The 17,349-nt window shown below is 45.7% G+C and overlaps 1 protein-coding gene across 3 annotated transcripts in view; it reads left to right on the top strand.

Moving 5' to 3' along the window:
• The window catches only part of BCL2L11 (BCL2 like 11), a 41,879-nt gene extending 24,540 nt beyond the window's left edge, over positions 1-17,339 (top strand). For all 3 annotated transcript variants that reach the window (XM_012811035.2, XM_012811033.2, XM_023518844.1), the window contains 2 exons: positions 2,280-2,389; positions 15,810-17,339. In XM_012811035.2, coding sequence (XP_012666489.1) covers positions 2,280-2,389; positions 15,810-15,908 — 209 coding nt within the window. In that variant the 3' untranslated portion in view covers positions 15,909-17,339. The remainder of the gene's footprint in view (positions 1-2,279; positions 2,390-15,809) is intronic.
• The last annotated feature ends 10 nt before the right edge of the window (positions 17,340-17,349 follow it).

Genomic DNA, 17,349 nt, shown 5'->3' with positions numbered 1-17,349 from the left:
GAGTTATTTTTGTTTTGTGTTATAAGAAGTAAAAATTGTAAATACTCTTGTCTGAGAAAAATTGAACAGTTGGCTGAAATTAATCCACAAAAACTTAAGCCCCTTGGGAGCAGGGCATAGCCTCCTCCTGTGCTGTACCCAGACTATCTTCTAGAACGTTTGGCTTGTGGACGTGAATAGATTAGTCAATATCTTGATTTGTTGAACATGAAATAACTTGGCCAGCAGTTTTTACCAGTCAGCCAACTTTTAAAAACATCAATCTGTATTTCACCAATTTCCTTTTTATAATTGGCATTGTCTTTGCTTCTGACTCTGGGGTTAAAGACAGTTTTCTCTGTCAACCGTGTGTGGTAAGAAACAGGTGAGACTCTAAAGCCCTGGAGAGGTGGGTGATGGTGGTTTGTTAGCAACCACATGGGGTCCTGCTTGGTGGACATTAACCCATGTATGTAGGTAGGTGCCCATCTCCCTCCGGGGCCTTGAGGAAGATTACAGGAGACCCTCATGTAGTCAGCACTCAAGCAAAAGACCCTTTCTCTGTCTGTAAGGATGAGCTAACTTTTTAAAAGCTTCTGGGTCAGGGTAGGAGCCCTTGATTGCTGATAGTGTAATAGGAGCAGTAATGATTGGGTCCTGTGACAGAGTAAATCCTTACAGGGCTGTAAACTCAGGAAAAGGAAATCAACTGTGACACCGTGATCACCTGGCTTCACATCTACTCAGAAATTTTGTTTTCTGCCATTTTAGTTGTTCAAAATGAAATAGACTTTTGCAGATTAACGTTAGGATTATTTGAGCAACAAAGGTTCAGCCAGAGGAATTTTTTATATGATTGGATGTATATGCAGGGGCTGTGCCAGGCTTACTGAAGTGCTCCTCTCCCCCAATCAGCCTTTCTTCTCCACCAGGGCCATTTTTGGCATCTTTCCCTCTGGCTTATTCACAGAGTGCAGGTAACTCTGGGGCGGGATTTCTATGTGCCCCCCACCTGTCCACCCCAACCCTTAGGGTTCCTGCTGTTTCCTGCCTCTTTCAGGCTTTCTTCTTTGTGTTACTGTTGCTAAATTCACTTAGTTGGGGCTTGGGGGGACAGAGAAGATGGGGCAAGAGTTTTGAGAAGAACTGGGGAAAGCTCTTTGAAGTGTAGAGGTATGAATCAACATCATGTTTACTGATGTTGTACAAAAATACAAAACAGAAAGCTATATTCGTGGTATTTTGAAGTCCAATTACAGGTTTTTGCATATTTTGCTCTGGTTAGAACATAACATGTTTAATCATGCCTCCCTTCACAGTCAGGTAACTCGAGGCGCGTGTGAATGGCAGTCGAAATCCAGGAATCTTAGCTCTTTGTATGTACTGTTGGCCCCGGACTGTGATGCTTTTCCCTACATGGAGAATATTATCTTCCTGATGCATAATGGGATCTCCGCACAACTGACATTTGTGTTTTCCTTCACTTTTGGCTGCCACCAGGCTTATAATGGTCTCATTAGCAAACAGATGAATGTCCTGGGTGTGAGTGTTAATGACAGCCTAATGAAGGGGGATCCTCCCTCTTTTTTCTTCTTTGAAAAATGCCATTGCTCTTAGATCTAAAACATTTCCTCTCCCCATGTGCTGTTTGCAGACTTGAACCCATCTTTATTGGCTGCACTAATATTGAGATAAAACATGCAATTACGCTTTTATTTGGCCCTTTGGTAGCACTGCTAAAGCCTGGCTGTCTGTAACACTGTACCCACTTCCAAGGGAACCCGGTTTCTCAGGGTTTTGTTTATTTTGCTTTGCATGGGACAGCCATTTCATCTCATATTCCGGAGTGCTATTTGAAATTTTTCTGGTGATAAAATTAATGTGGTTATTTTGCTAACAGACTAAATTGTTATGTTCTAATGGCACATGAATTTTATGTCCACCCTGTACGTTTCAAGGATATTTCTTAGGGGATATTTACTGTGCCTTTTTGTTGTTGTTGTTCTTTCTCAAAATGGAAGCGTTGTATGAATGGGCTTTAATGTTTTTAAATCTTGGAATTTGGAATCTCCAGTTTGAAAAGGGAAATGATTCTGTACTGCTTGTTCTTTTCACCAAAGTTACATGGTTGACTCTGCCACTGTAATCCTCAGTGCATCGTGGTAGTTCTTGAAGTTAGGGAGCTTCCAGAAACAACAAAGAGTGTGTGAGACGGGCTTGCTTCTAGAAACTCACCTTTGGAACTCTCTCAGTGATCCATGGACCACAAAGTGATTTCCATTTTGTTTTTTCTAATGCAGCTTCCATGAGGCAGTCTCAGGCCGAACCTGCAGATTTGCGCCCGGAGATGTGGATCGCCCAAGAGTTGCGGCGTATTGGAGACGAGTTTAACGCTTACTACCCAACGAGGGTAATGATCTCCTCTTTACTCCGTTTTCTCCTCGCACCCGCCCCTTCCACCCCATATTTTTCAAAAAGAGAAAATGATTGATCATAACTACATGCTAGTCCTGGAAATGGAGATGTGAACAATGTCGCCCACATGTGACCTTTCCATTGTTGCTTCTTTCCTAGTCTCTGTTTTATGACGGAATTTAAGGGGGTGGCTATTAAGTAAAATACAGTAGGAGGCAGCAGAAGAATTTTACGTGCACAGATTTGAAAACATCGATCCCAGAATAGGCTTTGAAATAGTCCCACGTAAATGTTATTAATAAAGTCTTCAGTCCATAGAGGGTGTTTCTGCCCTCCCTTTAGGCAGTTTGGCGAAAGTTAAAGAAATTTAACTGAATTCCACTCAGCCTAACAGAGCAATGCTAGTGCTGATACAAAGGACGGTCCTGTGACCTGCTGGGTAGAGCAGGGAGCCATTCCCTCTCTCAGAGTCCATTGTTGTCCTGGGACATTTATTTATTGAAATATATTAGGAAACTGCTAATTAGTAGCCTGAGATTTAGTGTGCAAGAATTTGAAATAGGGTGGTTGAGTGCTACTCAAGTTTTGAGCTTTGTTCTTGATTTTAAAAAAAATTAGCATTATATCATCTTTGTGTATTTTTGATTTATTTTGCCTGGTGGGTATGTATTTTGAAATGTGTAGACTTTAACTTGGAGTTAGGGTCATTAGCACGTGCGACTGCTTCCTCTGGGATACGCCACCAAATGTGTGATACGATGTTAGACTTGTTCACAAATTTGTTAACACCTCATATGAAGATACCTTGGATTGATTTTTTTTTTTCCAAAAGGAAGACACACAGTTGTTAATTTCACTGACTCTTGTTTTGTCATTTCTAGCTCTTTTTTTCCTGAATATTGTTGTTTCCTATGAGTACTTACTAAAGATTATTTTTGATCTGTCCTTTTTTCTAGAGAGAGGTCATGCTTAGGGTATACCCGTGTTTACATATTTCACTTTAAGATGTTGGTCTTTTTTCCAGCTTATTGGCCCAGTAAATGATGCTCCTTGCTAATTGCTTTGTATCCTTATTTTCCTGTCTATATACAATGCCTTTTAATCTTCTTTTAGACAAATAGACATTTTCCTGTGACAAGGAAGTCTTTTCAGTTCTTGACTACAGAGTCTCTATAAGGGAGTCAGGAAACTTCTGGTAATCCATCCGATCCTCTTTCTGCCTTCCTGTGGGGAGGGTGGGGTGTGTGTGTTTGCTGAGAAGTGTGCTGTAGTAGTGATTCTGTCACCAAATGGGAAACATCACAGTGATGAATGGGCTTAGGAATTTCTTACGATACTGTCTTTAGCTGGCAAAATCCTGGTATCCTCTACCTGACACAGACCAGTTCACAGAACATTAATTTCTTATTGGCATTGATCTGAAATAGTCATTTTTTTCTTTTGAAAGTTGGTTGATTTTATCGTTTGTTAGCAAGTCACCGTTCCTCTGCTTCAGTTTATCTAAAGGGATTTTGGTGTTCCTCTGTGTGACTGAACTTGGCTTTCCTGATGAGAAGCAGGGCTACTGTGTGTTCAGGATAGAGGTGGGGAGGAAAGAGGTCCTTCAGGAGGATAGATGTATATATCTTGAGTCCTGATTCTGGGGTTGTATACAGAATCCTGCAGGACAGGGCATTTCTGATGGGCTTGGAGACCTCTCTCAGCCCAGGCCATGAACCGACCATCCTGCTGGCCTATCTTCTTCTCTGGTCTGGAAGGGGCTTTGTGGGTGCCCTTGGAGCTGGATCTGCCTTAAATAGGGCTGCCTGAGAGGGATGAGGCGCTAGGCCCTGATGCCCACATAGTGTATGCCAGGAGCCCTGGACACTGAGGCGAGCCAGCATAGTGCTCCCCTCTCAGAGCTTATATCAGAACCTTTGGCCACTGAGTGGATATGTTTAAGGATACTTGGTAAAATTTCTATTTAAACCATGAAGTTGGAATGAATGACTCCACAGGTTTTCTTGTGGGCCTGCCCAGTTGTTCCTCCACAGTGGCCATGTGTGGTCAGTGACAAGACCTGGGCAAAGAATGGCGTGGGGATTGGGCACATTTAATACCCTGGCTATCCCCTCACAAAGGCTGTCACATGTTGAATAGTTTGTCATATGCAAGACAAAGGTAGCTTGTTGAGTGGTCTTTGTACCTTGCCTCTCCATTGAGTATGAGATAGAGGCATGTACCAAGTTCATAGCCTGCCTCCCCTCCTCACCTCCCAGTGTTATTTCACAGTAGAACATTTTCGTGTGTATGTTTAAGATGGTTGTGTCTTTTTAAAGCAAGATTTGACTTAAGTACTCTTCACACTTTTGGTAAAACAAATTTGTTTGTCTCATTACACTATTTGTAGGATTTTGTTATTTTGCATTTTGTTTTGTATATCTTAAAAAAAATCCAGTGCAAAAATGCATTCGCTAATAATAAAGGGCTTTTGCCTTTTTGATAGGCTGAGATATTGGGAGGAAGAAGTAGGGGTAGATTCTAGGTTATAACCTAATTTTTCTAAATTGAAGGTAAATACATTCTTTAGATTTTATAATATGAAGTATAATTTTATAATCCAATTGAAAACACTGGATGAAACTCTGGATAATGACACAAGGACCTCCAAGACCTCCAAAGCCACGGGTAGTTGCTGTCTTGGTAATTGTTAGAATAAGAGCAGTCCACTGTGATCACACTAATGGTTCCTTGTTGAAAACTGGGGACAGATATCTGGGGAGGAAATGAGGGCCAGTTTGGAAAATAATGAGTTAAAATCATGTGCTGTCTTCATGAGGGAATTATCACCTCTTAGTGAGCCCGAATACATTGCTGTACTGCTTTAGGACGGATGTTAGCTTTTTAAATATTTACCGTCTTTATTTGTTTGCTTTAACTGATAACAATACCTTTTCTAAAGTCTTCTGTTACCATGAGCCTTGCAAAGCCTGATAGGATATTTTCCCGTTTTTCCAGTTAGAGAAATAGAGGAAGTTGTCATGTAGTTGTCATGTATTCAGTCCACTTAAGGGCAGTGGGGAAGCATATGACACGGAGCCCTGGAGGCTGAGTCCTTGAAGGAGGAGGTGAGAGGCACAGGGGAGCCCCAGTCTCTGTGCATGTCCCCTTCTCCGATTCAGCCTCCTTCTCCGATTCAGCCTCCCTCTCCCAGGTGACCCACCCCCTCTATTCATTTGGAGTTTTACTAAAACAAGTTACATGGACTTTGGACAACTTTGGGTTTTGAAATAGTTTCAGACTCAAATAAACGTTGCAAGAAGGGTATAAAGAACCAACCTGTTATGTCTGCCACGTGTGTTTTAAAGTTCTCCTTCTCTGTATGCGTGCCAGACGATTTGAGAATAAACTGCACACATGATGACTCTTTACCTACTCTTGAATACTTCAGTGTATATTTCCTAAGAAAAGGAATATTATCTTACATAACTATAGTGTAATGGTCCAAATTAGGAAAATAATGGTGTTACAAATACTGTTACCTGATCTTTGATATTATTCAGACTTTACCACTTGTCCTATCCATATCCTGCTTAACAAAATTTCTTTTAAAATGGTATTTTCTGGCCCAAGATCCAAAATTGAGGATTAAGCATAGCATTGTGAGGTATTTTATCCCTTTGGTTCCATTAATTTGGAGCTGTTCCTCATTGTTTTGTCTTTTGTGTCAGTGACATTTTTGAAGGGTCAGGGCAGTGGTAATTTTATGGGCTTCCTGAATTTGATCTGTCCTATGTTTCTGCGCAATGATAATCAAGTTTTGCATTCTTGGTAGGAATGTTGCAGAAGTGGTGTGTCCCCCTGGGTGCGGCCCCTCAGGAGGCACATGACGTCGGCTTGTCCGGCCCTCAGCAGCACAGGCACATGTGGAATGAGCTGTGGGATCAAGCCCTTAAAAGGCATTTGTTGCTCAATGAACTATGCCCACGCAGCGTACTGAGTATCACAGCTCCTGTCTGCGACTCTGGTCTATGGCTGGGATGGGAGGGCTGGCAGTGGAACACGGTAGCCCAGGGATGCCAGTAGGTCTGAAGGATAGAAAAGTTCTCTGGAAAGCTGAATCTTCATTTTGGAATTTATGAAGAAGGCAAACAGCCTGCCTTCAGCTGCATGGCACAGCCTACCTACACCTTCCTTGAGTGCGTCAGCTTACGACAGCCAGGTTTCTCGTGGTTCTGAATAGCCGTTGCCAGTTTCTTCCTTCCCTCACGGAACTTTGTGAGCGCACACGCTGGTTCACCTGCGGGCTGGCAAGCACGGGTCATGGTCTTCTGCGAGTATAGAACACAGGCTCTGGAGGGGTGGTGTCTGCTCTGGTGGAAGTCTTGGCCATGGGCTGGGGTCTGTGGTCTGAGGCTTTGGAGAAGGTACAAGGCCCTTCAGAAGGTAAAATCATATTGTTCTTGGAGTAACTAAACCCCTTCTGCAGCTAACATCCCTCCCTATCGCCCACTGTCCCTCAAACCAAAGCTGGGATCCTAGAACAATGATTGTCACTGATAAAAGCCTGCAGTGGCTTTCTAGGTGCTTTGCGGTCAGGCTGCCCACCTCTGTGTGCGGGTAGACTGCTCCTGGTCAGCAGTGACTTGAGTGTGTCCCAGCAGTAGACAGCTGCACTATAGAAGCAATACTGTATAGCAGTGTCTAGATGGGGCAAGAAATGAGTGTAAACCCTTTCATTGTTTGATCCCAGGATTCAGTGTATCTCTGGTTTACACTGCCTGCTTCCTACCCTGTCCAGGGCATGTACAGGCATGAATTGACTGAAGTGCATGTGGACCAAAGTGTAGCCCTGAGTCAGACAAAGTAGAGTGGAAAAAAAAAAAAAAAGAGTAAAATGGCCTGCGCAGTGGTTTTGATGGAAATTTAGTTGAAGTGTCAATACATTAACTTTTTCCTGTGCTATATATGAACTTGCAATCTTTTAAGTACTCTTCCTTTCTAAGAAGTGAAATGCCCGGTGCTGTCTCATTCTTGTTTTTATAAGTGATAGTCATTCTTCTATCATAAAGAACTTCGAAGGGTGAGGACTTCAACTACAGCTTGCTTGGCAATCATGCAAAACGGAACACAAACCCAGGGATGTGTGTTCTTGGCATTCTTTGGACGCCTTCGTTAATTGAATGTTGGAGTTTGATAAAATAAGCAGCTTTCTTTTCTGTCTGTGGAAAGAATAATGAAGAATGTGCAGGTCAGATATTAAATGGAAACTAGACCTAATTCATAAAATGATACTTTACTCACAGGGGTTTATAGCATGGCAGTTTTCATAGCAAAAGCAATTGTAAATAGCCGGAAGAAATAGGTACCTGCCATTTCCCAGTGACACAGTTTTCCGTAGAGGAGACAGGTCAGCGTTTTGGTTTTAAGGGCCTTCCACACCTGCCTCTTGCCAGGTCATTTCCACACTGCACCAAGAAGGTGAGGAGCCCTTTGGTTCTTCTCTCAGACTGTGGGGAGAGCACATCGTTCAGATCAGTCGACTCTCGGTTGCTGGCTTTGCCAAGGAGGGCTTTCTGCGACTTGGTGAGGACAGTGCACTGTCACAGGAAAATAGGTCTCAGAGACATTCGAGGAGATTGGAGTCAGATCTGTCCCCTAATCTTGAGGGGGACCCACTGTATGGTCTGTCCCTTAGGGGTGTAGTGAAGATTAAAGATTAGAGATAAGCAAGGAAATGGCATTCATCATCATCCTAATTGTTTCCTTTTACTTTGGACTGTAATTAAACTGTTTCTCAATTGGTCTTTACCACTTAGAAGAGGAGATGCCAGGAATGCTGTTCACCAATCTAACTTTTAAATACTCAAACTGTTTTCTAAACAAGCTGTGTATTCCACCCTATGGATTTGTGTTGTGTCTGTCCAGGCGCGCACTGGGGTGTGTTTGAGTGCCTGGCAGGTGCCTACCCCTGCAGAGCTGCCTTGCGGTTGTGGGACATAGGCCATTTAGACGCAGCCAAGAGGAGAGGCACCTGCCTGGAGGGGACTTCAGGAGTGTAACTGGGGATTTTTTTTTTTTAATCTCTTGAGGAGGAAATGAAGATCGCACACAAAGTAAGGCTTGGCCCTTCTGCACACATACAAAAATAATAAGCTTCTCACATCATCCTTCGCTAGACTTCTACCAGCTGAACCAAAGCAGAGGTTTTAGTTGTGGTTAAAGTACGTTACGTCTCACTTATCTGAGGCTGGAGCATCTCGGAACAGTGTGTTCCTGTTCTGAAGCTAATATTTCATCGTGCCTCACACAGGGGCTGTAAGAACAGTTTCTGTCTTCTCTGTGGTTGGCCGTAGGACGGTGACAGACTTCAGAAGTGCCAGTCAGGAATTAGCATTTTCGCCAGTAGCAGCACTGGAGTCTGGGGTCCAACAAGCAAGAAACTGGCCTAGCTGAGGTCTGTGCACCGCCTGAGGGGCATCGGTGGGCAGCCACCCTGACTGGGAGCAGCCTGGGAAGAGATTCTTTGTCCCGACAAAAGCCTTCACTGTTTGAAATGATACAGTGAAAATAGAATAAAAGTTTGGTTCGTGCAAATGCAATATTTATGTGATTTTTGAAGACCACATTGTCACCACAACAGGTGAGCTGTGGCGCTGTTAGGTTCGTGCTTTCCTGGTTTGGGGGTGGAGGCGCCATTAGCTCCCCTAATGCCCTCTCCCCAGCTGCTGTGACATCAGAGCACATCGGGCACAAGCTATGCAAATGCCGCTGTTGCTTTGGTGATAAATAGAAAGTGAATTTGGTCTTTGGGCAGTTTTGCAGCGGCACTAGTGTAACACCTGAAAACAGCAGTGATACTGAACCAGCTCTGCACTGTGAGCTGAGCTGCTGTTTGTGTGTTGTTCTCGGGGCAAGTAGAGAGAGCACAGATCTTCTAAGGAGATCCCCATTGTGAAGGGCGGTCTTCCATCAGATCACGGGGTCACTCCTGTCCCCCCCCCCTTTGGTTATTCTCACACTCAGCACTGTCCCTGAAGACACCACGACGGCCCTCAGGTATCCTTGGCTCGTGGATGTCCCTCCTAAGCCCTCTATCCCATGGTCCCCAGGGACCAGACATCATCTAGATAACATTGCGTCCTCAATTGCACAGACCCAGAGCAGAGATCCTTCAGTCATGGTCCTGGTCTTGTAGTCAGATTTCAGATTCAGTCTTCCATAGCATCTTATCACTTAGAGATAAAGCTATTTTTTTAAAATATTAAATCTGGAACATTTAGTTTTTTGTTTTTTTTTTTTTTTTTTTTTTTTTTTTTTTGAGACAGAACCTCAAGCTATCCCCCTGGGTAGGGTGCCATGGCATCATGCTCACAGCAACCTCCAACTCCTGGGCTCAAGCGAGTCTCCTGCCTCAGCCTCCCAAGTAGCTGCGACTACAGGCGTCTGCCACAACACCTGGCCATTTTTTGGTTGCAGCCATCATTGTTGTTTGGCGGGCCCGGGCTGGGGATTCGAACCTGCCACCTTAGGTGTATGTGGCTGGTGCCTTAGCCACTTGAGCCACAGGCGCCAAGCCGAACATTTAGTCTTGTAATTCTCTAAGAAGCAAGTTTTTAATGAGTCAAATTCCTGAGTCTCAGAGTTCAGTAGGTGTACCTTGCTTTTTGATTTGTTTCTCAGTATTGGAATTGAGCTCATTTTGATAGGATAATGAAGATGATGTCATATTTCCCTTGTTACTTTGACTGCCAGGAAACTCTTACCTGAACCCTGGCTCTGTTGCAGTAACTCTCACCCCTAGTCTTAGAATAAGTGTCCTCTTGATGTCATTTCTGATCTCCCTTACACTTTGTATGTTACATTGTACACATCTGTGTGTTTTGTGTTGTAAGAATTCCTCACCCCCCTCAAGTGATTGATGCTGAGTATCCATTTGTATTATACTGATGGAGTCATTTGGCACAGCAGGTTTGGGCCCTGCCTTAGGAGCATGTGGATTACTGACCATGTTCTTCATTTTGCTGATGTCCGAGCTTAGTCGGTAGAATCAGTTGGCAGTTCTTGATCCTCATTTCATAAGCTCAGTCTGCGACCTCATTTAGCCTAAAACAAGGCTTCCCTCAGGTCTGAGGATTGATGGGCCCTTTCTGGGCGCAGTCAGGAGGAGGTGGAAGAGGCACTTGACTTTATCCTGCTTCAGGCATTTAGCTTTCAGGTCACCTCTTTGTATTTTGGGATCTTACATATTACGTTAGGTGATGGGTGTGGGTCCCAGGGTGCCCGTCCTGACCCTGTTCACTGTCTGTGAAACAGGCTGGGCAGAGTTACATAGGCTCCTTGGGTGGTTGTGAAGACTGAAAATCATGTGCTAAGTTGTTTCACGTAGCAGTGGCCTTGGGTGATAATTCTTCATTCCCAAGCTTGGACACACAAAATTCAACAGCCTGGTGTGTTCTGGGCTGCCTCGTAGAGGCCAGACTCATCTCTGCCTGCAGGAGAGTGAAGCCAAGTCCAGAGCTGCCTTCTGCGTCCTGGAGGCCAGCCCAATCAGTTCCCTGGGGTCAAGGCCTCTTTTGTTTCCTAAGCACCTGCTTCCCTGAATGGAGCAAGAGATTATGTTTTTGCTATGATTGTTTGGGCACTAAAATGTGATTAAATTTCCCAATACTTGACTGATGGCCCCAACCATAAATGGATGGTCCCAGTGCTATGGCTGTGGTAGTGGCTTATGGCCATGCTTAGTCACCCTGCAGCCCCATCCTCAGCCCCATGTGGCATAGCTCATGTCAGCAGTCATGGTTTCAAGCAGTGGTTCTCAACCTTCCTAGTGCCGTGGCTCTTTAATACAGTTCCTGTGGGTCGCGACCCACTGGTTGAGAACTGCTGGTTTAGAGTCCGTGTTCCCCTCCTGCACTTGGAGTTCCTTGTTACGTGTGGGCTGCTCCAGCCCCTGGTGAGTCAGCAGGAACCCCAGGCTGGGACTTTCCCTTGGCATGGCCCCTCCCCAGCTGACACCCAGGCGAGTCTGTGTCGTCTGGTGTCATATGAATGTATCAGGAACTATTCCAGAATTCCTTGCCACATGCTCTAGACTCCATCTCAAAGGGCATCTTCTGATCTTTGGAAAAGAGTACCTGAATCTTTATCAGGGCAACTGGAGACTGAGTCCTACATCTTTCAACTTTGAGGGGAATCATCTGTGGGAGCAATCCTGTGACTTGGTGTAATTTCTTACTCTGGTTTGTGAGAACTCCGATGCTACCTGTTGCTGAGCTGTCTGCCCCTCTCAGGTGCAGTGTTCTGGGGCTGCCAACCTTGTTCAGGTTGTGGTGTTGCAGGGTCCTTCCACCTCTTGTCCTCTTGTCCTCCTGAGTCATTCTCTTCTTCCTTCTAAGCTCAATACAGGGATTAGTCTTGGTGCTTCCCTGCCCTGGTGCCCCCACCCACCTCTCTGGCCAGTGCTTCTTTTTCTGTCATTTTATTTGCCTCTGTATGTCTCAGCCATATTAAGCTTGTTTGCCATCTTGTGCTGGTGACAGCCCCTGCCTGCCAGACCTAGTTAGGTACACAGACATAGGCTATGGAGTCCGGCCCTGGTCGTGCAAGCTGGCAGCATGGCTGTCAGAGCCCCTGCCCAGAGAGGGGCAGGGACGGTCAGGAACCAGCTCCTAGAAGGAGACACAGAGCTGTGAAGGCTGGAGGATCGTCTGTGGACACGTGGGATGGCCCCCCTCATGTAGCTCCTGATTGAGGCCATTGAGGTGAAGGTGCCTAGCAGAGTGGGGCCCTCCCCTTCTGGCACTGGTGAGGTTGTGTGCCTGTGAGCAAGGGGAGAGCTGTGTTTATGTCATGGTTATATGAGTTGCACTCAGTTGCAAATTTGGTTTTTAAAAATAATTTTCTGCATCCAAATGAGTCATTGTAATGTATCTTTTAAAAGTATTTTTGCAATTTAGACTAAAATGGAGTTACCCAAGTCTGATCTAAGAAGTGCTAGTGAAAGACTTGATGATAGACAGGCGTGGATGAATGCTAGGCAGGCAGGAATGAAAGGGCATGTTGGTCTGTGAGGTCTGCTACCCACAGCAGCCTAGACTCAGGACTCAGTGACAGAAACTCACCTTCTTGCAGCTGTGGAGTCTGGAAGCCTGCGATCAGGCGTGGGCAGGGTTGGGTCTCCTGAGGCCACTCTCCTTGACCACCTTCTCCCAGTGTCCTCACGTGGTCTCTGCTCTATGTGTGTCTGAGTCCTAATCGTTTCTTCTTACAGGGACACCTTGGGTTAGGGCCCACCCCAGTGACCTCGTGTTCCCTTACTATGCTTCTAAAGACCCATCTCTGAGTACAGTTGCATTCAGAAGTACTGGGCTCGGGACTGCAGTGTGTGATTTGGGGGGGCACAGTTGAGCACCTCACAGAGAACATTCAGAGGTTTCAGGGGGGAGATGGAACTTCTTTCCTGATGATATTCATTTTAGTTGTGTTAATTTTTTTTAAATTTCGTATTAATACAAGGTGCGTATAATTAGGCTACATTGTGTTTGTTAGGTGAAGTGCAAGCTGTAGTTGAGCCCTTCACCCAGAAGGTGCGCCATACACCCATACGTTGTACCCATTAGGTGAGAGCTAGACTGCCTTTCCGGAGGAAGACATTAAACACAGCCATAAAGAAAAATCAGGGAAGGCAGTCTGCCTTTTGGATATTGCCCTTTTGGGGTGGCAGAACTTAAGTGCACCATTGATACCCAGATGCGTCTTCCACCTGATTAAGAACCACCGGAGCAGATGCAGGCTCCCGGGACACTGGTGGGGCAGCCCCGCAGACACAGCAGGTCTCAGGAGGGAGGGCCAGGTGTCCCTGCTGCTGCTCTGCTGCATTTATTGTCTTAGCCCCACTTCAGCACTGCAGATTATAGCACTTGGCTCAGCCTTACTGTCACACTTGCGTGTAACTGATGACCGCCCCACAATGCAGCAATTTGTCATTTTTAAACTCTGTCTTGGATGTGCTTCTCTGGCCTGAACCCACGGGGTATGAACTGACTTTGGCCTCTCACCAGTGCACTTCATCTTAAGGGACTTTCTCTAATTGCTTTGAACTTTCTCCTAACCGCTCACACCACCCCAAAAGGCTCTGGTGTAGGAGGTGAATTGTAGTAGTAGTGCCTCTCCTGTCTGGATCGCAGGGAGATCTCTCGCTCAAGCTAGTTGCACTGTCGGTGACCCTCAGGGTGCTAAGTGCTGGGTTCTGCATCCTCACCCTACACGGCTCTCGGCCGCCTGCCCCAGTTGAATGTCATCACACCCCGACGATAAGCCATGCCAATTTTTATGGCTGCAGGAATTAGAGGGCAGTGCATCTGCCGGAAGTAGGAGCTGCCTGTCCTCCAGCTGCCTTCTGCAATACGGGCTGCACACTCCAAGCCAGCAGCAGCCCCACCGGCTGTGCCAGCTGTCAGGGCTTTTGGGGCTGGCACAGCTCTTTGAATCAGTGGTAATGGCTTCCCCCACTGAATGCTGTCCAAAAGCAATTGCTCGTCGGCTTAACAGCATGAGCCTTGTTGTCATGCCTGTGTCTGAGAGGGCAGGCGTCCCAGCGGCCCCAGACAGCTGTGGCATCTTCTCATTAGGTAGGGATTGGGCATTGTTTTTGCCAAAATTTCTTCTCTTCTCCCCCACCCTTCTCTGTCTGTTATTGAATACTACCTCTGAATCCTCTATAGTCGAGAAGAAAGCAAACCTCTGAGAAGCTTGCTAAAATTCTCCTGTGAGACGACTTCGACTTACCCTTAGTCCCAGCCACCTGCTGCCCTCAGAGGGTGGGTGGAAGCCTTCTGCCCACATAAGCTGCCAGTACTAGAACATGAAACTCACCAAGCGTAAGCTGTTGGGGTCTGTCCTTCATGTGACCCAGTCCCCTCATGGGTATCACTTTGACTATATGTACCCCGTCAACCCTATTCTCTGGCCACACTGAGGACAGCAATGACACCAGGTTGGCATTAGGCTTCCCACCTTGGATCAATGACTTAGCCCATCATAGCACACGCTTTCTTCATTTTAGTAAGTCGTGGTTTTATTTTGAATAAGCCTCTTTCAACCTATTAATATTAGTCTACACTAAAATTAACCTTCCCCTAAATTATTCTCACACAGAAACAGCAAAGTGATTTTGAAAGTTAAATCAAAACAAAGCAATCTTGTATGTCAAACAGATAAAAATCACAGACTGTGGTTACGGAGTGCCTCTGCAGGAATCGCTTATATAAAGCCGATTTCCTCCAATCTTGTTATGGAAGGAAAAGGGGAAATGCCCTGGCCTTATCACAATCCCATTCTGTCAAACAGGCGCTTGAGAGCTTGTGTAAACAGTGGCGAGAAGGGAGCGCCGACTGCAGCTGGTGTCTGTGGGGGCTGTTCGGGGTCTGAGAAGGAATCTCAGCCTGTTTCATGGTCAGTGGCTACTACAATGGTGTGTTGGAAGTGTCCTGACCAGAACAAGAAAGGACTTCATGCAGAGCTGTAGATAGTCACGAAGCCTGGTCCTAGGTGTGGATTAGTCATTAAGGAAATGACCCAGGCAGATTTTGGACTCGTGCAGTAAAACAGGTTGTAGCTCTCACGGTGCTGGAGCAGATAGATGTGTTCTGCTGCCTTCCTTGGCTATTCTGTATTTACACCTGGCACTTAACCCAAAGATGGATTGGAACCCACATAGGGTGGTCACCAGCAAGGAGGCTTTTGTTGTTGTTGTTCTCAGTTTGTCTTTTCTCCCATGCTGGAGTATGGGAGGGTGAGAATGCACTTGGAAGCCTTGTATCTGTGAATATGAGCACCCCGCTGGGGCCCAGTGTTTATCTCGGCTGGGCAGCCAGAGGTGCAGTGGTGCATTGCTGTACCACTTTATTTAGCGTCTTAGGGCAAGATCACCCCAAATCACTGGTTTCTCAAATACATTACAGCTACCAGAAATTCACCCTTGGGGGCAGTCTGGAACATATTTGAATGCCAGCTGACTTGGGCGGTAAGGTGGTTCCTTCACGTCTACCAAGGGCAGCCTTTGCTTCTTTCCATCCCCACCCCACCTTCTGTCCCGGCTCAGCAGCTCCGGCAGCTGAGGGTGGCAGTTCCCCAGCACCATACGTATGCTGGAGGGGATCCTCTATACATTCCCCAAATGTTCTTTTGGTTGCCTTTCTTTTTTTTCTTTCTTTCTACTTTTAAGGGAAAAAATCATTTGGTATGCCTGCCCTCAACGTACTGAATCTTTCCTTTGCAGGGGAAATGGAAGCAGGTTCCCTTAGTCTGAGGCACTTCAACAACACACGGCTCTTTTTAAGGGGTACCTTCTACAGCAATTAAGATGGGATTGGTCATTCTCACTTAAAAAAAAAAAAATTAGAAATTAAGCAGATTTCGTTTTGCTTTTTCAGGTATTTTTGCATAATTACCAAGCAGCCGAAGACCACCCTCAAATGGTTATATTACGACTGTTGCGTTACATCGTCCGCCTGGTGTGGAGGCTGCACTGACAGGTCCTTCGCAGAGCCGAGATGTGTGTGAACATTTCACTTGTGCAAACCGACAAGCCCCAGCACCGTGGTCTCTTGGTGCCATTACTATGCAGCCAGCGGTTCTTTCCCAGAGGAGGAGGCGTGCGGTGGGGCGGGCAATGTGGTCAGAAGACGCCAAGCTGGATGACACCAAGCTGGATGTGAACTTGACCTTTCTGTTCATCGCCACACGGCAGGGTTTTCTAATGGAAGTTGTGAATGTAAATGAGGGAGGATTCTTTTTTCTTTTTTTTTAATGTACAAACCATGGTTCTTTGGAGCAGGATTTTATACAAGAATGGTGTTTACATGCGGTGTATTCCCCCCCCCCACCTTCTTTATTAAGAACAGATTTTTCAAAAAGGAAATGGAAACTTTTTAACCAACTCATGAATGATTTTTGTACTAAAAATTTAAGAACCTGTTGCCTAATCTCAGAGGATTATGTATACCCTGCAGTGGAAACTGAGCCAGCTAATTTATAAAGCTGCCTTAGTTTATTGTTAGAGATTACAGAATTTTCAATCAGGGAGAAGTGCGATATTCCCTCTCCCTTTCTTGCCATTGCCTCTTTGACCTTTGTTTTCAGTTATTATTAATACCAAAAGAGTTTTTATGAAATTGAACCGAGGGGCAAAAGGTCTCTTGTCAGCCTGCATTAATACACCACTCCCGTTTTGTAAATATTTATGTACCTCTTTAAATTCAGTTGCGTTTGTGGCAAAATTTCAGGCAATTTTTGCATGTCTTTCCTTATCTACTTTTAGTGATGCTCCTGTAGTCTGCACTCGAATGCACAGATTTGGTCCTGGGCGTTTTCATGATGAAATGTAATGGGGTCAGAACAGGAGTTAACACCTGCCTGTATCACACACAGCTCGGTTACTCTATTCCTAGCTAACGGGGAAGCACCAAGTGCTGTTTCCATTCAGTCTTGGTGGGCATGTCACACATAACAGCAGACCAAGGATTATGTCCCTCTGTGCTGTTGGCTTTCCTATGGTCATAGGATACACTGTCACCATAGGGTCACAGACGGTCACCATGCCCACAGACAGCAGAGTCCAGCTGCAGGTATCTGAGCCCATGCCCTCTTGGGGATTGGCCAAGGGCAGGGCCTCAAATGGCCATTTCCCAGGTCTCCTGGCTTTTTAGTCCAACCTAGAGTCTACCTGACCTGTGATGCCTGGCATTTGGTCTGCAGTCCTCATGGTCCACTTGAAAATACAGGCTTACATTCCTCTTCTGTTAGCTTTGGGAGAATTCCATTGGGCAGAGGTCTCTTGTTTCCTTTCTCTTGGGACAGTTGGGTTTTTTGGGCCCTTCCTGCTTCTCTGCCTCTCCTCATCTGCCCTTAGGATGGCAGTGGGCGGGAAGCCCATACAGTCGTTTCAGAGGTAGCCAACTAGGGAAGCGAGGT

Source organism: Otolemur garnettii, unplaced genomic scaffold (assembly GCF_000181295.1).
Source record: "Otolemur garnettii isolate 467f Iridium unplaced genomic scaffold, OtoGar3 scaffold00148, whole genome shotgun sequence".
In the NCBI taxonomy this organism is placed as follows: Eukaryota; Metazoa; Chordata; class Mammalia; order Primates; family Galagidae; genus Otolemur; species Otolemur garnettii.
The sequence above is the reverse complement of the archived record's forward strand: the minus strand, read 5'-3'. Positions and strand labels throughout refer to the sequence as shown.